Genomic DNA, 21,820 nt, shown 5'->3' on the forward strand with positions numbered 1-21,820 from the left:
TTAGTGAGTGAGTTGCTCTAGTAGGGGGTAACCTTCTATTGCAGGAGTCACTCTTAGTATATGCATGGTTAAAGTGCTTTATGAGGTTTGTTACTTTATTCTATGTTCAGTGTAAAATATGAGGTGCCTAATGTAAAAAAAAAAAGTCACTGTTTCATAGCCGACATATTTTGATAATTTCGCTCATTTTTCTTTCATTTGTGACAGAAATTAATGTAAAACAGCATGTTCCATATCATTGTTAAAAAAAATGTGGACACGAAAAATAAATCTAAATGTAAATGTTAAATCTTCACTCGTCTGTAGTGTGGACGGGGCCTCGTGATCGACAGGCGCTGATTGTATAATTTGTAAACATTTAGCTTTACACTTGGCTACCGATTTAACATTAAGATTTGCATTTAAAATTTATATTTAACATTTACATTTAGATTTATATTCAACATTTGGATTTAACATTTAGGTTCACATTCAAAAATGAGATTTCACATTCACATTTAGATTTAAAGGTATAGAGGACGATTTTCCCAAAGTTTAGAAAAGAAACGCCTTCTGCACATGCACAACGTTCTACCTGCTCAAGAGGGAACGCCTACGTGTGCGAGAGAGCGTGCACGAGCCCAGTTTTCCTCGTGCACAGCTCTGTTTACAAGTTGGAGTCGGCATCGCTCATACAAGCTTACCTTCCAAAAGAAGATTTGCACTTTTCACACTATGTCAGACTCGCCATTTTCAAAGGACCCGGTTCGCACCAGGCACGAGCACGTACGACGGCCTTACGTAAACATATCATCAGAATGATTGACAATTGGGAGGACCAAATAACATGTATGTTCAACATGTCGGCTATGAAACAGTGACCGAGTTTTTCCATAGTATAATTGTAGTTTATTCTGACGTGAAACTTTTGATTTGTTTTTCATTCTGAAGCCGTTACAGTTTACATAAAATTCATTGTATTTTTTTTTTTCCTTTTCTTTTCTCTTTTTTTCTTTTAAATGTGCATTTGTTGATTGCGTCCAGGAAACACCTTCCACACGCTCTTTTGTAGATGAAGCCGAAGTTGGATGGAGTCACTGTTTTAGTACATGTCCCTGTATATTTCCTGCAGCAGTGGATGCAGTGATGTGTCCTCTGATGTCTTGATGTCCTGCACCAGCTGAGCGTGCTCAGTGACCAGTTCTCGGAGGTCGGCCAGTTTCTGCAGCAGTCTGGGAAAAAGGAAGGCATCATCTGGATGGTTGGACAGCAGGTGGAGCCGTAGAGCCTGGATGATGTTCTCCTGTAGCTCCTCTACTGAAGCCACGTTTACCAAACCTGGGCGATCTAAGAAGACAAAGACAATAGTGTTTTGTATTTCCCACCATTTCTACACTTTCTAACATTCTAAGGTGGGCATACACTGTGCAATTTTTCTTCAATTGTTGTACTAAGCTCCAGCTTAAATTGTCCAATTCAATTGTAGAGTCCGAATGTTTGTGGCTCACGATTCATGTCCGACACTCTGGACACGACCCGACTGCTCACACTGTACGTTCATACACAACACGTCAGAGTCTTGTATTCGGAAATGCAACGTAAAAATTAGAAGAAGAAGAACTCTGAAGCGTTGCCATTAAAACACAAGAAGAACCCGGAAGTGGATACACTCGCAATGCTAAGCAAAACGAAACGCGCTTGTCAGTTACCGATCTTTTCGCGGGCCTTTCACGGGATTACGTCACTTCCTTCACTCACAATCTTTATGACAGAGCTCCTGGGACGTGATATTTAAATTAAACCGACCATACGACATTTGTTAAATATTCTAATAGTACACATGTATATATGTGACAGTTTTTGCAGTGTTTTTAATTTTTAATCCCCCCAAAAAAACCACCACAAGACGATATATACAAAAACGGATCAAAACAACATTGAAAATCAAAAACCAATAAAATAAAAACCAAAATAAATTGGAATTCACTCAAAAGATACATTTCTAATTATTTTTAAACAACTGGGTTTCAACCTTTTAAATAGTAGATGAACTGCCGTGCCATTCTCTGTGGAGAAGCTTAAAAAAGAAAAGGCGGCGACGTGTGTGGACCAGGAACTGGCTGGGCAGGTGTGGCCAGTACGGTTTGTCAATTCTATAGTGGTTCTACGGTGTTAGTGCATGTGCAGTGTGAGAGTTTGAGGTTAGCCGGTTCGTGGCATCGCTTCTCGCGACCCCAAGTATACTACATGATGCATGACACACGATTTAGCCGAGATTCGGCCCGATCCCAGAAATTGTAGCACAAGTGAAAAATCAGCTTAAAATGGCAGTGTACGCCCACCTTTAGATGTTTTTCATTTGCAGCTCGTGTCTGTTTTTATGACAACAGTTACCTCCACAGCAGATAATAGCAGCTACAAAAAGAGCAAGGTCACTGTCGTCCAGCTCCAGGGAGTTAAAACGCGTGGCGAACTGAAACTTCGGCTCCATCATGTCGCCAAAGGGACGTCGGAGGCTTTTGAGGAACTCGCGAGTGATGAAGCCTCCACCACGAGCCACTAGGAGGCCATCTTTGTTCATGCAGGAGGCAAGAAGTGTGAAGAGGGCCTCATAAACGCCATATTTTAACAAAGTCACCTGCATTAAAAGAAGACCATATTGTCAGTGACTGACACGCATTGATCCATTTTCCTAACGGTTTAAACCTTCTGACTCACCTGATCGTTTAAATCCAGGCTTTGGAAACCCGGCACAGCCTTGGCGAACTCGGTAAGCTCTGTGACGGTTTCTACTGAGGTACTCTGGCAGCAGTAGAAGAGTCTGGCTTCGGCCTCTCTTTGCTGAAGCTCTCCACATGCCAAAGCGGGAACTACCTGCCTCGCCTGGAGCCCATGCTCAGACTGTGGAACGTCATCGTTTACCAGATGCGTCGCTATAGTCTTCTCCGCCTGCTGGAACGTCTCCATGTCGTGGATTATAAAAGGCTGCTGTTGAAGAAAAAAAAGGATATATGTTTGTGAGAGGAAGAGATGTAAAAAAGTTAAAATATTTCCAAACTCATAGTGGGATTTACTGGGTTGCTGTTTCTTCCAGTGAGTATAACTCGCGCTTTGGCTTTGTTCATGTTAAAATTCTTCATGTAGGCTTCGTGAATCTGTCGGACCAGAATCTTGTGGTCGGCCTTCTGGGGGGTTTCCTCTTCTTTCGCCACCATCTTGCTCTTTTCTTTGAGCTTCAGCTTTTCGGCCTGAGGCATCCTTCCAAACCGGATGGCTGGGATAAGAAATATTCAAATCATCAATAACTATTTGAGGAGGTTTTTTCCCTTTAATTTGATATTTCAAAGCTTCCCATCCAACATAAAAGCAGGCTTCAAAGACTAGCGGGCATTCGTTTCTATCTCAATTTTTCTTCGGCGTGTCACCATCTTCTCATATTTCTGACTTTTTTTTTTCCACGGGTCAACATAGAAACCCAACTCTGCTGTAACAGACGACAGAGCAGATGTGCAGCTTCTTCACGTAAACCCTATTAGGCTTTGTTTTATAAAATCTAGTCACGCCATGGGGACATAATGGATACAATTATTTCTTAGAAAGATCGGAGATTAAGCCGCCAAAAATTTAAGGACAGGAGAGTCTCCATATGTGGACGTAAAGTAAAAAAAAAGGGACTGTGGTATTTTGTCTTTGAAGGTTAAGTCATCCATGTCGTGTTGATTCTGGTAAATTAGTTGAAGCAAATAGAGGCATCCAAGAGGCTTGTTTAGTTTATCAAAGAAGTTAAACTTCTTTAAGTTAAACTTCAAGTTGAGCTACTTCAACTAATCTACCATAATAATGTTTTTTGTGAGGAAAGAAACTATTTAATAAATGTTTGTTGTTCATCTTTCTCCTTGTGGGACATCGAAAATACTTAAAGCTCACAAATCGAAGATTATTTGCTCAGACAAAAGATGTAAAAGGTTGAATATGCTGTTTGAAAGTTTGTTTTGATCTCCACTTCCATTGAAATTGTCAGAAAAGTTTTGTGCATTGCATTGTGGGATGTGGTTTATTTTTTATTTTTTATCTTTCTCTTCAATAAAATCTAAATGATATTGCCATGATGATTGGATGAGTAAATGTACCATGGATCTAGTAATCACAAATACTGATTACTGATACTTAAGTACTTAATAATGCCTTTACACTAACATTTACTGTATATTTATTTTGCAAATACACTTTATTTTGTCTATTTTTGCTTTACCAATCATATTACTAGTGTAAGGTAAGCTAGTTAATAATATAATGGCAGTAGACCAGAGTGGAAGCTATCCCATAGGGAGAAGTGCTCAGCTCTTATTGTGAAAGGCTGAAAACATAGGGGTGATGGGTTCACCAACTGAACTTCACTGGCATTTGATCTTTGAATTGTTTTTTTTTTTTTTTTAACCTAAACCTGGCACGGATACAGATTTTCCTTCGATAAAGTAACCTAACATTCAAAATGTAGCAGTATTTGTACACAAACGGACATTTTTGGTCCTTCTCCAGTATTTGCTCCAAAGCTAGCTGTTGTTAGCTAACTCTGTAATCGTCCTTCAAATGTTTGAACTAAGCTGCTAGTGTCTAAACTTTATTTTCTTAGTTTAAACCACTCTTCAACCACCACTAGAGACTTTTTTTCCAGTAAGACATCAATCTACCATGATTGTGATTATCATTAGCTAACAGCTAATGCTAAAGGGTCAACTATTACCATTGTGGGACATGCCAACGGACAGGCACTTGTGGAATCTGCAGTACTGGCACTTGTTTCTGTTCTTCTTCTGGATTCTGCAGTTACGCTCGCACTTGTCATACTCCAGCTTTAGCCTGATAGTCCGCCGAAAGAAACCCTGTGTTTAGAAAGAAAATAGGTAATAGTTATCCATGTAGCTAAGATGCTAACTGTAGCCTTGTTCTGATCTGACTTCAGGACTCACAATCATCTTTTTTAAAAGCAGTGATCAAAATTAAGAAAAAAATATAATTACCAAACTTATTTTGGGGAAAAGATACTATAATGGGTCATTGACGTGACACTCAATATGCTGTCCAACTCATTTCTTTTAGTAAAAAAAAAAAAAAAAAAAAAAAAAAAAACAGGTTTAAATGCATAAAAAGATGCAAAATACTGTACATATATTGGGTTCACTCTGAGAGCTGGTGGACACAGTGTTACATGACACTTTAGTCCAACACTGACGATGGAATTGTGTGAACTCTAAGTTGTGCAGCTAACCTTGACCTTTCATAAAGTCTGTCTGGGATTGGTGGAACCAGCTTACAGCCCTTAAACACAATGAGACACTGAGGGGGGGCACCGGGGCCAACATAAGCTAACAGCTGTCCCACATGTGCACCAACACATGCAGCTCCTCACACGTACCTACAATGCTTAAATTTCAGCCATGACATTTCACACAGCCCACACCATCAAGAAAGGGGGGGGGGGGGTTAGATTTTCTGGCTCCACATCTGGAGTCACATGATGGGGGGGGGGAATTACAACAGCCTTTACACTACACAAATTTGAGCTGAAGAACATCCCTGGCAGTCTGTTATTAAAGTATTAATGCTTATTTTTTGGGGAAAATGAGACATTTACAGCTCTGGGAGAGGTCTAAAGGTTAAGAAATGTCGATTCCCAGAAAAACACGAGACAAACAAGGCACCATAAGGAGGAAAAACAGATGTGTGTTAACAACATGCATGTCCTTACACGTCTGGAATACAAAGATCACCTGAGGGGTTAATGACAAGGATGATGTATTTTGATTCTTCAGGGACAAACGTCTTTAAATCAAACAGGATCAGGATGAGCATTCAAAGTGACGCCCATTTATGTAGACGGCGCTTTTCGATGACGATGTGGGGTCCAAGACTGGCCTCTGTGTCACTTTGTTCTTGTACCTCCGAAAATACTTCATACCATAATCACAGCAGCGTCTGCTGAGTGCCCCGCTCTTCAAAGACAGGTGATGAAACACAGAGCTCAGGAACCAGCCTGAGTTGTGACTGCTACACGTCACAAGCAGGATTTTTCCATGATGGCATGACGGTGTAAATGAGAGAGGTTAGCTTTTATTAGCACCCTGGCTGTCAGACACAATGAGTGGTTGTTTTTGCTGCTGCTGAGGCAGCAGAGGAAACAATGCCTGTTATTAAACGGTTATAAAAAAAGTTGTGCAACTGGCCAAAATTCTTGACCAAAACGTGCTCTTATTCTGAAAATGGAAACTTCTATTTTTTGTTTGTTTCTGTCTTTTGACAGTTAATTTTTTTTTAGTTTTTAGGAACAGAAAATTAACCAGTTTTTAAAGTTTTGTTCATCCCTTATTGACCCTAATAAAGAATAATGCCTTGGATTTCAATCTTCTTTTTAAATTTCAAAATTAAAACCAAATAACCACAAATTTTTCCTTTTCTGAACGTAAAATCCAATTCCCAAAACATACACTGACACAATTGCATCTGGATATAACACTGACTTTTGGAAGAGTTATAAAAAATAGCAAGCATGGAGACAAGCCTAGAACAACAGTAACTACCAACCCAAAAGAAGGAAAATGCTCTGAAATCACAAAGGAATTATTTTCCAAGTATTCTTTGTGTGTGTGTTAATCATTTTAAATGTATCAGGATGCTTTACAAATATGTTCTGGTGAGCAAAATAAAGTGGAGATTCACAATGAAACCTAAAAAAGTGATTAGAATAAAGTATATGCAAAACAAAATATCCTCTCTAATTCTGCTTTTACATTTTTATTTGAATGTTACGCTGTTATTATAGAGGTGTGTTAATGTGTGTTTTATAAATGTATGTAATTGGCTTCACAGTATTTGGTGACATGAAGCCAGTGCCAGTATAACAGGTCTGTGCGTTAACATGACTGAGTCAGGCTCTTTGCCAACTAGGGGAAAGGTGACAAGTCAACCAAGGCTATCATGCCCTCTAGCTCACATGATCCTCACCACATGTCTGACAAACTTTCCACTGGCCTCGACCTCGGGCGTCTCAGCATGCCTGGCTCTGTTTATGTTTTGGTGGATTGGTGCACACTTGCACAGGTGATTCTGCACGCGCGTGTGTGTGTGTGTGTGTGAATCTTGACCATTAAAGGACACTTTAGACAGCCAAGGTCAAATCTCCTCAGCTGTATGGCTTTAATCTCACTTTCCTCACCTTGCAACCCTCACATGCGTGCACCCCGTAGTGAAACCCTGAAGCTTTGTCGGAGCACACGCGACACTCCAGGTTGAGGGTGCTGAAGTTTTCCTCTGGGATTCCTCCTGCTCCACACACCCCCGAAGAAGGACTGGAGGCTGGGGTTAAGGTGTCTACATGAGACAGGAGGAGAGATGGGACAATCAGATCTTTGATCTGGAATAAATACTGTATGTATTAACATGAGTCTATTTTAGAATTAAAAACATGAATTCCTCTACAAAGCACTTCATCATTATTTGTTAATTAGGCTTAAAATTAATTTCTTTTTGTGAGCCCCAAGTTTGCCAAACTACAGAGAGACATTCCTAATACATGGTCCATTAACTTCTGCAATCTATAACACTTGACCAGCTAAACAGGCTTCAGTCACGACAACCTCTCATTATCTTAAACAAAGTACAGTAGGTCTCATTCTACAGCCTTGACAAAACCTGTGGCTCAAGGGGTGCTAAGGATTTGCATGGTCCGCACATAGCCAGAAACGGCTCTGAATTTACCCAAAAGCTCATAGACGCTCTTAGGGTGCTTTAACATTTATAGTCAGGTGGAATCGGTGCCGTTCAGGCGATGAATCTGCAACATTGTTGGACAAAACAAAACAAAAACTTCTGCCTTCTTCTTCTGCACCTGAGTGAAATACTGTCAATACTCAAGCAAAGAAGAAGACAAAGAAGAAGAAAACATCATTTCGGTCAGAAAAAATAGAACAGCGACAAATCTTTGCAGTCCTGATGTTTATAATTTGTCTGTCCATGTCTGTCCATATGCCATTTTTATTTTCTGCACACACGCAATTTTATTTGTGTTTTCTTGTCCACATGATGCATTGCGGTCCCACTTCCTATATTTGGTCCGGGTTTGCTTTCTCATATCAGATAAAAGCACCAGGCTTCACTTGAGGCGAACTGAGACCCATACTTTACAGTGGACCAGGCTTTGGTTGTTTGGTCCACACCAGACTTTGAACGAGCTTTTGCACCACCACAAACAGACCGGACTATCCGAGGAAACAAAGCCTAGTGGACCAAAAAGGTACATGTAAAAGCACCCTAAGAATGTCTTTCCTCCATGAGGCCACTCACCCAGTGAAATGGAGCTCCTGGAGCCCGGACCGCTGCTTTGATACTCTGGGAAGTCAAACCCCAACGAATTATCTCCTATAGACTCAGAAATGTCATTGAGGTCCTCCATCAGGTCTCCACACAGCGGGCTACCCAGGAGAGAATCCCCCAGAGGGGACGGGGGGCTGTAGAGATCTCCAGCCATGATGATGGGTAGGTGGGTGGGGGGGCCAACACTCGCCACGCTGATGAGACATGTACAGGTTACAAATTTGACTTTCAAGTCAAAGGAAACATAAACTTACAGGATAAGTTGGGAATTCATTGAGCATGAATAATTTGACAAAAGCAACAAAACATAAAAAGGCCAACTATCAGAGCTGCCTTTTTCTGACAAATTTCAAGTAGGATGTTCTGAAAACGTCCTTGTGCGTTGCTCAAATGTTTCTGTATTATGGCTTTAAGTGGTTTATGATCCATAACGGTTCTTCCATAATATGTACTGGTAGAACCTTTGAGCTGCAAACACAATGGTAAGTTTGAGATTGTGATGCACAGCCTTCCAGTAACAGACAGGCTTCTACTTGACAGCACTGCTTTGTTTTGTTTTGGCTTTACAATATCAGCTCATTCACAAATTTCCACTCACATTCACACACCAAAAGGGCAAAGCTGCCATTGCAAGGCAGTAATCAAGGACACTTTGACATATAGACAGGTAAAGTCCTTGGGATTGAACCCCCAACTTCTCAATCAGAAGATGACCCATCCAGGACTTCAGTAGGATGTTCTACGATCGTATAAAATAGTAGTACCCAACAGGTGTTTGCGTGAGAACATTGCTTAGTTTTTCAGTAGTCTTCACTGCAACATCAAACACTACGTTCACACTGCAGGTCTTAATCCACAATTCAGATTTGATCAAAAAATCATTTTTGTGTGTGTGATTGTTCATATATTACCTATTCAATGCGTCTTCAATCAGTTTGGAGTATGAACGGAATGCGACCCTGAAGTGACCTGCATGTCAGAGGTCTTAATGTGACACATGACCCCGCAATATTTACGGAAGTAAACATGGAGGCGTCCAGTGTAGGACTGTGTGTCACGCTGAGAAATGTTCTTTCCAACAGAAGTCCGCACTTCATAAATGTAACTCTGCCATGGCTTTTGTTTTTCCATGCGGCTTCTCATGAGACTAAGAATTATGACGTTTTTACATAGTGATGACGTAGGAGTCGGATAGAAAGCGCCTTGGCCGCCCAGATTGCAGTCGTATTGCAAAAAATTGCATACATATCGGATTTAGGACCACATATGAACGTGACCTGGGTTGGATTTGAAAAAAATCTGAATTGTTCTGTTCAGAGTGTTTTAAACAGATTGGATACAGGTCGCAGATGGGCAAAAAAAATCTCCCTGCAGTGTGAAAGTAGCCATAGTGTGTTCCCTGAGAAGTTGCCTCAAAGGTGCGGTCAGTGACACTTTATTTGACATAATATCCAAGGACCTTTGTCATACCTAATAGGCCCTCTAATCCTTGTTTGTCTTCTAGGAGTGCCATTATGCGTCCCATGTCTCATTTATCAGACAGTGTTTACATCAGATTGGATATTTCCATTGTTAAACTTTACACTTGCTGATTTCATCATGCTCTCAATCTGATGATCATCATATTTCCAATTATATGCACACCCTGGACATCCCCAAAGGTCTCAGCGTTCTTTTATTGGAACACACAGTGCTGTTATGACATCTGGAATTGACAAAGCCAGTTAACCCTTGGAAGCCTTGGTGAAAGCTGAAATGAAATGAGAAACATGCCATTCTGGAACAATGTTAAAGAGTTAAGACCTGGTTTTACAAATTTTCAATGCATGTTATGAACTAAAGTAACCCAAAACAAAGCTATACAGTCAAACTTTGATGATTACAATCCTGAACTTTGCCGATAGCAGTTTTTTTTTTTTTTTAGTAGTTTACCTTCTTTTTTCTATTTGGTTTTATTTGCTAAGCCCTATTTACAAGAATTGATAACTTATCAAACTTAGGAAATTGTGTTTGTTTTACATTAAATCAACAATAACAAATCCACATTCAGCATGTTTAACTATTATATCAATAACATGATTTTGAAGATATTTTCTATGTTGTCCGTCAGTGTTGGTCTGAAAAAATGTTTGAGAAACACTGCTCGAGAAGTCACTGCAGTGTGAGCCATTAGCATGCTTTTAATAGCATGGAGCATGTTAGCCTAGCTTAAAGGCTAATTTTAGAAATTCCCACAGTCAAATAAAACATAGTCGTAACATACGAGTAAAATAAACAGATTAGATACTTTAACAATTAGAAACAAGACTGATAAGTCTGTCTAAATCTGGATGGTATTGCTAAAGCTGTATAGTTCATGCTAAGGCTCAAGCTAGAGCCTGCATTCTGTTTTTTTCAGCTAGACATCAAATAATGCAGATTAGATATTTATGATATTTTCAGGGTACAGACCTACATTTATATGTTTGTCAATGTCTGAAAGTGAGGCGTGTAGCTAAAAGTCGCTCTGCATTTCTTTCCTTGATGTGCTCACGTTTAAAGGGGACATATCATGCTAAATCCACTTTCTTAGCCCTTAAATGCATTGTGTTGTATATTTAGTGTTTACAAGTACAGAAAAGTTCAAATTAGTCTCTTCAGGTGCTACGTTGATATCTTTATATTCTGTTTTGATCATATTTTTCAATCTGTTTCGATTTTTCTATTCTCTATTATGTTTTTTGAACAATAACGTCACAGTATTTGCAGCGGAACTGCCAAATTAGGACATCGACTCCAGGCCCAACACTTCGAGCAATCCACCATTTTTATTTCTCGCTTTTATTTTGTAGTCCAAGCTCAAGGATGCCGAAGTTACGAGAGGATAAGTCAAAATGTTCGGGTGGTGGATGTAGTAACCCACACGCTTCATTACAGCGTCTCCCAGCATCAGAACCTTTTCAAAGTGCCTGGTTGAGTTTTATTTTTCATGGAAATGTACCCACATCTGTGGGTAAGGTCATTTTTGTGTGCGCGAAGCACTTCAAGGATGACTGCTTCAGCAACCTCCACCAGTATAAAGAAGGATTTCGTCTGATTGAGGGGTCAATTCCTTCTATCTTTGGAGACGACAAACAGAGCACTTCGGTAAGCTGTAAATAACGCTAAAAACTGATAAGACGTCCCTGTCATTGTTTTGTTAGCATTATCAGTTGCACCGTCTTCATATGTTAGCGCTGTGTGCTCGTTTTAGATCCTTGATGATATGGCCTACGTGGTTTAATTTAAGTCTAAAGTTTTCATTAGTCCTTTCATTTTTACGTTTTTGTCTCCGAAAAGACTGTATTAAAATGCATTTCGTGACGTTAGCTTGGCGCTAGCGTTAGCTTGGCGCTAGCGTTAGCTTGGCGCTAGCGTTAGCTCGGCGCTAGCGTTAGCTCACTTGTTAGGATTCGGCAGGTTCATCATCTTCATTTTCATCTCGCTCCGCAGGATCCGACTCTGGCTCGAACATGTAAGGGTGGATGGACAAGTCTTCTGTTGTTGACATTTTGTAAATAACGTGTGAATAAACATTTTCTGCGCCGATAAATAATCGTATCTCTTCTATCAAACTACAAAAATGGCAGAACAGGGTGGAGTTGAACCGAGTGTCACCTGAAGAGGGGGCGTGGTATGAAGTGTCTCATTTACATTTAAAGAGACAGCACCAAAACGAGTTGCTCTCAGAAGCACATCAGAAAAGGGTAGAAAAGGGGCCTGTGGAGCTATAATAATGAGGAATTCAGACCCAAGCATTGCAGTTCCGCGTTATATAGACCACAACTGTATGATTTATATGTAAAAAGGAAGGACTTAAATGCATGATATGTCTCCTTTAAAAGTAGATCTTTGAAGTTTGCGTGGGAGAAAGTTTGGAGAAGCTCCCAGCAAGGTGTGTGCATGTGTAAAACTGTGTATATATATAAATATACATGGCTCGAACAGATGTTTGCAGCCTTGCCACAAAACACATGCTAAGGCCGTTGCCCATGTTCTGCAGGGCTCTCTGTCTGACTTCCATAATTCATTGAACGTTGTTCAACAGATTGGCCATGGGTGTAAAATGCATGAACAAAAAAGGAGATTCTCGGCAAAAATACAAGACGGAAAGGAACAAAAACAGGCATCAATTGCCTATAAAAGCCTGTTCTGACATTATTTTAATGATAAATCATCTAAATTTGACTGCCAACCACTTTAATGAAGCAGAGTCATCTTTGGAGCCATCGCTGAGCACGTGGGATGTCTACACTTTAGTTTGCACAGCTGCACACATCTGGAAACTGAACTTCACGCAGCACACGCGATTGCACAACTTTAGTCATGCAGTGTTGAAACTGTTAAGATGTTATGGTTAAAATGAACGTGTTTGGGAACAAAACAGGAAATCCATCATCTTTTTGGTCACATTAGTGAATAATCAAAGCATGTCTGTACATGTTTACTGCAGGTTTGTGTTGCTGCAGGTTTTGACAAGATACAAGACACAATTATGTCGGGAAGGGATATAATGTATTTTGGTCAACAATATGCTATGCATAAGAAGAAACATGGAGGAAGCTGTGACTTACATGTAGTGTGTGGCAAATAAAAAAGCCTGCAAACACGCTTTGAAACCTGAAGCTTGTCAATTGTGCAACAACGTGGATTTCTTAAACTGATATATTCAAAATGTTTGCGGAGTCTTGATCTATTTAACCTTTTCCAGCTTGTATCATTGTAGATCTAGACTTTGTCCACATCCCAAAGCCTTTTTAGACTAAAAGGAACCAAATGCCCTTGTTTAAGTCAACATCTTCTTTTGCTTCTATCTTAAAACTGGGGTCTGGGGATCCCCTGGGAGTCTGTTAGCCATGAGTTAAGAGTCTGCCATATAATTTCAAGGTTATAAATTATCATGTAAGCAACAATTAAGCCAGTAAAAGGTTCCAAAACAAGAACACTCAGACAGCAAATCTCCAAATATCCTATTTTCCAGATATTGGCAGTTATCTGGATCAGTGATCCTGATCATGGTACAATAATCATCCACGCTTAAAGGCTTGGAAGAAATTTCTATCCCCATTAATAACGATACAGAAGGTCCAAATGAATGGCACCTCCATTTTTTTTTGAAAAGTTAAGATGAAATGTGCAATCCAGATCTGATCCAGATGAAACTTGGTGAAATATTTGAGGAATTTCCAATTTCCCCATTTTTTAAACTGATTCAGAATGAGCATATTGATCCGGATTCCCTCCAACATTAATTGGAATCAGCCATGGCATAAGGCAGGGGTGTCCAACTCCAGTTCTCGAGGGGTGGATTCCTGAGACTTTTAGATGTGCCCCTGCTCCAACACACCTTGTTGAAACCAATGTGTAGTCACCAAGCTCTGCAGACGCATGATAACGACTCATTCATTTGATTCAGGTGGAGTTAGACACCCCTGGCGTAAGGTCTATCTTTGGTTAAACTTTTGCCAAAATCCGTTAAGTACTTTTGACGTAATCCTGCAAAGAGACAAACAAATGGAAATATTACCTCCTTAGTGCTCCTTAGACTTCATTTTTTAATGAAATGACTTGCTATTTAGGTTCATTTCTTCAAAGCAGCTCTTTTGATACTCCTTAGAAAATGCACGTGGCTGCAAACATTTCAGTAGTTTAGGCTTTTAAGAAAGTTATACACTTTTCAGAAGGACTACACCAAAGAAGACAAACTGTTGAATAGAAAAGATTGCTTTGATCCCTTTTGTAGCTCAACCATCGGAAAAGTTGAATACTCGTGAAATAATTTAAAGAATGCACTCTTAGTCTTTCTTGTGAGCAAACACAGCACCTCCAGGCAACCAGTCATTAATCTCAGCTTTAGCCAACCCATTTGCAACATATCAGCAAGACTATGGAAATCTCTAGTGATTAGTTTATGAAAGAGAAAACAGAAGGATTTCCAGTTTTCCAAAGTTTGATATTGTTCAAATATTTTTCTATCTAAGTACAGTTGTTAACATGTAAACTAGTGTGTGGTTGGAAGTCATTTTCAAAATAAAGTTGAAATAGTAGCAGTCAAAAACTGATGATGGCTTTTGTTTCCCTTTTCATAGATGACTCTAACCAAGCCCATGTTTCCTGATCATGTCAGAGCACATTGTGTTTTCTCTCCCATGGGAATTCTAATCCTTGCCAGGCTCTATCTTTAGGTCACAGGAGAGGAAACAGGAGCTGCAGCACAAAGACGTCATAGAGGTGACAGTGAGGATACAAGATCACACTACTGAAACAGAATGCCTGGTCCCTCATTTTAAAACCTGTGAATGTACTGATATGCATCACCTAGACAGAAAATAGGGCTGTTTCTGGTTTGTGGGGCAAGTTTAGTGAATCAAGATCAGCTGCTTGACTTGTCAACTCATTTTAGAAAATGATCAAAGCAGCCAAATAGATTATGCATAGATAAAAGTTGTCTCCCTCTTTAAGTGGACACAGCTGCAGCTTAAAGCACACATTCCTCTGCACACATTGAACACCAGTGATTTGGTGAAAACAAATCCTCTTAAATCCGGTCTCCATTACATCACAGCTCACTTCATGTCCCTACCTCAGAGGCAGCAGCTAGCAGCTATCCCAAACAGTCCCACATCATGGAGGAGAGGAGGAGGAGGAGAAGGACAGATCCTGGTCCGCTAAAGAAGCGTCGACCTGCAGCACCGGCTGTCAACAACAAGCTCCCCCAACAGCTCCTACAGGAAGTGACGTAACACAGCGGATTGACGTAGCACACCCTCGGTCACACCTATGGCTCCGACCAATCACAGTCGGTGTTTCTGGGAGAGGCGGAGCAAGGAGAGGCGTTATGTCAGGAGTTCATGATGACGACTTAAAAATCACTGTTTTTAACCAATATGAGGTGGATTTTTGTTTTGTTTTTTTAAAAACAACAAAAACCAAAACAGAACTAATCATTATTAAAAAATATGAAACAATAACCTTAACCCCCCAAAAGCACATGTGTCAAGAATAGTGGTCTCAACCTTGGGGTCGGGACCCTATTTGGGGCCGCAAGATACCTTCAATAAACTAAGAATATTTTCTGAACAATTTGAGCCAATTTTTACTTATTTTGATCCTTTTTCTTCAACTGCACCAAACTTGCCATATTTTAACCTATTTTCACCACTTTTTCTTGCCATATTTTTGCTCCTTTTAATGCATTTTTGTTACATTACTCCCATTTCTCCATCAAATTTCAATGCCTTTTTTTTTTTTTTCCACTTTCAAGACATTTTCAGCACTTATGAACCCTTTCCACCACTTTTTCACCTAATGTCACATATGTTGACCCATAATTATATTTTCAACCTCTTTTCACCATATTTCATGCTTATTTATTTTTTGCCAATGTAACCGAGTCATTGATGATTTCTCATGCCATTTATTTGCCACTTTAAACTAATTGTTCCTACTTTTTTCCTGCCAGTCTTAAGCCAATATTGACACTAAGAACTCATTTGACCACCTTTTTTTGGGCCACTCTAATTTGCAACTTTTAACTAATTTCTGTGGTTTTTCAAACCACCTTCAGGTAAAGTGGGGGTCCCCGGTCAGTGGAACCTTTATTTGGGTGGTCGCTGGGTTAAATGATTTAGAACCACTGCTTTATGAGAGCCTCCAAATCAGCCTGTCCCCGAAGGGACAACTAACTATCATTCAGTGTTTGGATATTGTAGGTGTCATAGATACTGTACTTTTATTTACTTGTGGAAGTGCAAACTCAAACAACAATAATGTGGATTTTGTTTTTTCTCACCTAAATTCTGTGGTCCACTTCAGATCAAACTGCTTCATATTTGGCCCCATGGGTGAAAATATGTTTGACACCCCTGCCCCCAAATGCTCCTCCTCCCAGTGATGGGCTCAAAATGAATACATTCATGTGTATTGTACAATAAAATTAAAAAAAAAACATTAATTTTATTACAATTCTTGTTGTTGTTATTGATCTCTAGTCCTGCTCCTAATTCAGCCTTAATCCTTAGATTACCTACGTGAGTGATTCTCTTTGCTTTGGCATATTTAAGTACAAGTACAAGCTTGGACCTGAAATTTGAATTTCTTTGAAGTTTTTTTCTCACACACACAAGCTCTCTCTCTCTCTATATATATATATATGCATATCAGGAAATTAAGACTCTTGAGAATGTGTAATTTCATATAATAAAATCATGAAAATTATAATCCATTTTATTCATAGAATTGCTTTTATTGTATGAAACATTATGTTGCATTGAAATGCATTACCCACTGTACTGTGTCAGTGGCTTAAAGTGTGGAAAACTTCGGCTTTAAATAATGATTCTGTGAATTAAAATCCCACATGGAGAAGTGATCTACCCTCTGAAGCTGAGAGGATTAATCTGTATCTTTGACATCAACATCTATATTTGAGAAGTCTTTGTCATTAGATTAATAGGTTCTTATTCACTTTTTGTAGGGTTTCTGTCGTTTTTATGAGATATTTTAGAGTTTGGAATCATTGTCCTGCTATAGATCTCTACCTCAAATGTTTCTTATTCTTATAGTTGTTGTACTTATTTCCAGTTTTAAACTCTCTACATGTGTTCTTGAGCTTGAAGTCATGAAGAAGTAGCCAAACAATACAAGAAACTGGTCCAGGTCTTAAAGCAGCCCTCCATAGTACCACCATGTTGCTTAACTGTCAGAGTGTTTTACCTTTTATTTATTTATTACGTCCCAAACTAATGTCATAAACCCTGCTTTTAAGTTCTGCTTATATCAAGTAAATGAACTGGGAAATTTAAGCACAGAAATGTTTCAAAGCAGTGCAAATATAACACATTAGTTTGTTTGTTAGTGTGAAAGTTTGTCATTAATTCAGCAAACTGGAGGACACGTTTAATCACTTTTTGTTCAGCAAACCAAGAACTAACAATGAATTTTACAAGCAAAATTGTAACTCTTGTGTTTTTATCTATAATGCCATTAGTCCATTTAAAACCTTAATTAACTCTTTTAAGACAACATCTATTGTAAATGATATCTAGAGTGTTAGGAGTTGGTATTAGTGCTACTTTTTTACTTTAAAGGCCACATTGTAAGAAAACAAAGTAACATTTAATGGATAGTTTTTAGCCAATTGTTGAACATGTGACATCTGGCGCCATCTACTGCAGACATGCACATTTAATTCCTTCAGTTACCACAAAACCTAGTGTGAAAAATGAATAAAATCTGGTTTTCAGGGCAGTTAAAGTTGGATATTTATTGATAATATGTGTTCTGATTTTTAGTCCTACTTCTGATGTTCATTGTTGCTCCTTTAATCAGTTTTTGTGTCTTACAAAATGTGTTTATCTAGGGAAAATGACTGGAAATCCATTTTGGTACAGATTATTGTGTCAATTCTCCTTGAGCCACCAAAGACAACAAGATTTAGTATTTCACCATCCAAAGATCCTTTTAAGAGATTTTTGTGCTGAAAACACATTTTCTAGAAACAGAGATTAAGACTCCAGTCGCTGTTTAGGAATTCTCCCATTTTTATTCACACAATGAGTTACAAAATATACAAAGAATGAACGTTAAATACAAAAATCAATGAAGAGATTATCATGGTGCTTCAGCACGACTCACCCATTTTGGGAAATCCTTCAAATCGACTGCTTTTCCTGGTTCTTTGTAAATGAGAAGCTTTTCCTTGGATGAGACTGTGATGTATTGCTGCCCTCCAGGGAAGGCAGTAGGTTGTATAGTTAACTCCTGATGGGGCAAAATCACAACCCTGAAACCACACAACCTACTACCTCACCCTGTGCGAACACCAGAGAGAGTCAGGAACGTCTTCTTCTCACTGCGTCAACCACAGCAGGTTAGTGTGAGAAGCTCAATATTTACCATTAACGTGGTTTTCATTTTCTGCATTTACAGGTATTAAAGAAGTTGAACATTTTTAATCATTAACAGCATAAAACAGCCCCCCCAAAAAAATGAAAATATTTGTAAAATAAATTCTAAAAAATAAAGGAAATGTTTAAAAATACAATGTACATATTCCTGAACCACTGCAACTTATATAACTTTTATTAAATACTAACAGAGCCTTATCTTTTACAAAACCAGAGGAGAAACAACCATTCTAACACACTTTGGTTCCCATCACTCTGATGGGCATCATGGGATGACTCCAGCTTTAAAAATAAACAAAAAGCTCAGATCTTCACTTCTTCTTGCACTGATGAAGATGACGCCATCCCAGTCGCTTGAGGAAAGACAGTAAGTTGTATAGTCATCTGACAGCTTGGGAATGACCCTAAAACTATACAACCTACTACCTCACCCCAAAGGACGGCCGCTCTGCTTCAGCTGGATCACACAGAGGCATTAAACAGTTCAAACAACAAAGTGCACGCACGTATTACAACAAAACGCAGATATGATGAGGGGGTGAAGAGGTGTGGGGAAAAAACAACATAATTACAGCTTTAAAGTGCTTTTGAATGCTGACGGTGAACTTTAAATGAGTTGGACCAAATATGTGGGTGTCTGCTACTCGTCTGATTAATAATGGAGTCATTTTTTTTAATGAAAAAAATTCTTATATCAACACATCGCACAACTCTGATGTACAATTTCACTGAATTGTGGAACACACGGTACTTTACTGATGTTTATAGGTGAGAAATATCTTTAGAAATCTTTGTTTTATTTGAACATTTTTCTGTATTTTGGTGAATCATTTTTAATACACAGATTTATTCAAGTTATAAAAAATTAAGTTTTTTAAAATTAACTACTTCAATCTAAAATCAGAATGTTAAAACTCTTTAATCAATAAATATGCAACATTTCTAGGATTCTGTTGTACAATTACGCAGATTTGTCGAACACACAGGCTAGGGGAAAAATCTGAAAAAAAGTATTTTTCTCACATTTATAGGTGATAAATATCTGTAGAAATCTTTGTTTTATTGTATTATCATTTTCCTGTCTTTTGGTGAATCATTTATAATACACAGATTCAAGTTGTTACATATTATAAACATTTTATTAAAATTTAGAATCAGAGGTCAAATTCTTTACTCAATTAACGTTTTAAATCAATTCACAGTTTTTCCAGGTTGTATTTGTTTATATTTTCTATTTGGAAAAAAAAAGAAAACGCATTCATTGTTTGTTTTTTTATGCTTGGAGCAGCTGTGCAGTTTGTCCTGCTGCTGTGAAACAAACCCAATAGGAAATGTGAGCTGGCATTAGAGAGCCAATGGTAATTCATCTTTTCAATCAAAGTGATTTTTAATTAATGGTGTCCTCTACTCTAAATGGAAATTTCAGAATGCATTAAATTAAATTACCTGAAACGCTGAATGCGAGGTGTCACTGTTACCGTTACTCACTCCCGTCATTGGTTCAAATCCAAAAACACTCTGAAATACTTCCTGTGTGTCACTTGAGCTCAGCGCGTCGCCTCCATCGACAGCGTGGACTTCCTCTCACGTTTCTGCACCTTAAACGCTGAGAAAAAGACAAGAGAAAGTCAGCAACCGCATGCTTGGAGTTCAAAGGTCAGACTTTTTGCTTGATCTGACAGATGAGGAACAACACCTGAGTGAGCGCACACACACACAAACACAATGTGTGTGTGACAGGCGGTGAGTAGATGGAGTGGAGATAATTCAGCACATGCAGGTGAGTGTGTCCACGTGTGTGTGTGTCAGAAGCTGACAAATTGTGGGTTGCTTTTAGTGAGGAAGAGCGAGTTTGAAGAAAAATCTACAGCCCCCCAAGTGTGGTTTTTCTCTCGTGCAGGCAAAGCAAGGTGGAGGTGCCATCATAACACAACAATCCCACCTCAACTTCTTTCTCTTTCTTCCACACACAAATGTACACACACACGCGCGCATGCACAGGAGTGTGGATGTATTTATTGCAGGTCAGGTATCCCATAAAAGTCACGCAAATCCCTATATGAGCTCCTCTGCGTTCGTGTGTGTGTGTGTGTGTGTGTGTATGTATGTGTGCTCTTTTACTTACACAGCTAATGTGTGTATCAGGTTTTACACCGGAGTGGACTTTTCACTTTGGTGGTCAAATTACAAACCAAACTCAGGATCAGGATTAGACAAGCTGACACATTATACAAAACTTTCACTGTATTCACAAAGTGAGGGAAACTAATGTATTTTTCTGCAAATTTTACGGAGACATTTGTCATTTCTGCGTGCCCTAAAATAACAGCCTCATTAAGAGGACATCACAGGAAATATTTCAACATAGGAAACACAAATTTGCCAAGCCATTCAATTTAAAACTCATCACAGTATTCTTATTATTTTGTTATTAATAGTCCCGATGTTATTAATAGACAATAATCTGCATTATTTTTAAATAAAATGCCATTTAATTTTATAATTACATTAAGGCAGGGTGTTAAAGTATATGATCAGAAAAATAGCTTATTTGTCAGTTTGAGCTTTAGTGTAATATTTATAAATTCTAACACTTCAGGGTGGTCATGCAGGCTTTGGTTTGAATAAAATGAGCCGGAAATAAAAGCGAGATAAAAACTCATGACAAGTCTTTTCTTAGAGTTTGCTGCTCCAAGCTTCATAATTACAACAAATGTTAAACTTTGTGTGTGTGTGTGTGTGTGTGTGTGTGTGTGTGTTGTGTGTGTGTGCCTGTGTGCAGTTAGACAAAACCACCAACAGGTGTCAGTTCTCCCTCAGTTTGCAGAGTGTGTGTGTGTGTGTGTGTGTGTGTGTGTGTGTGTGTGTGTGTGTGTGTGTGTGTGCGCCACGGTGACAATGAGGCCTTTGTGCAGCTGTGTGTGTGTGTGTGTGTGTCTGCCGTGCGTGTCCTTGGCCACTCGTTGCCGCACATCTTCATTTGACCTTTAGGCACAAATTTTCTTGACCCCGTTTTCTCTCCTCCTGAAAAAAAAATCTTACGTGAAATATTTTTTTTTCTCCGGGCAGCAAAATCACAGGACACACACACACACACACACACACACACACACACACACACACACACACACACACACACACACACACACACACACACACACACACACACACACGGTGCCTGTTTGGACTTCCACAGGAGGCATTAGCTGCTTTCTGGAGCTGAAAATCCCTGCGTTAACGCAAAGTGTGGCTCAAAGTCCAGCTTGGGACCGGTTCCAGATGGATTTTACACATTAAAAATCCAACAGCGTTTTGGCTTTGATATACATAAGCAAGAAATGTGATTTAACCACAATTTTGTCAAATAAAATTTAAATATTTAAAACAGTACTAATAGCATAAAGTAAGTCATGCTATTAATGAGTCAGCAAATAAATGAATAAATAAATAATAATTATACTTGCACCACAGACATGCATCCAAGCACAATGCTACTTAGATGCAAAGCTACACACACAGACACACACACACACACACACACTGAA

The 21,820-nt window shown here is 39.0% G+C and overlaps 1 protein-coding gene across 3 annotated transcripts; it reads right to left on the reverse strand.

Moving 5' to 3' along the window:
• Positions 1-925: 925 nt before the first annotated feature.
• On the reverse strand, positions 926-18,113 carry pparaa (peroxisome proliferator-activated receptor alpha a). 3 transcript variants are annotated; one of them, XM_028449305.1, is made up of 10 exons: positions 18,004-18,113; positions 14,951-15,176; positions 13,715-13,863; positions 8,320-8,543; positions 7,193-7,347; positions 4,724-4,862; positions 3,054-3,253; positions 2,698-2,967; positions 2,374-2,617; positions 926-1,326 (listed from the first exon to the last, which is right to left on the reverse strand). In XM_028449305.1, the coding sequence occupies exons 3-10, from the start codon at positions 13,768-13,770 to the stop codon at positions 1,082-1,084; spliced, it is 1,533 nt and encodes a 510-aa protein (XP_028305106.1). In that variant the 5' UTR covers positions 13,771-13,863; positions 14,951-15,176; positions 18,004-18,113; the 3' UTR covers positions 926-1,081. The 3 variants fall into 3 exon arrangements, with proteins under 3 accessions (XP_028305106.1, XP_028305107.1, XP_028305105.1); XM_028449306.1 differs by lacking the exon at positions 13,715-13,863; XM_028449304.1 differs by lacking the exons at positions 13,715-13,863; positions 14,951-15,176; positions 18,004-18,113 and adding an exon at positions 9,820-10,190.
• Positions 18,114-21,820: the final 3,707 nt, after the last annotated feature.

Source organism: Gouania willdenowi, chromosome 6, assembly GCF_900634775.1.
Source record: "Gouania willdenowi chromosome 6, fGouWil2.1, whole genome shotgun sequence".
Classification (NCBI taxonomy): domain Eukaryota; kingdom Metazoa; phylum Chordata; class Actinopteri; order Blenniiformes; family Gobiesocidae; genus Gouania; species Gouania willdenowi.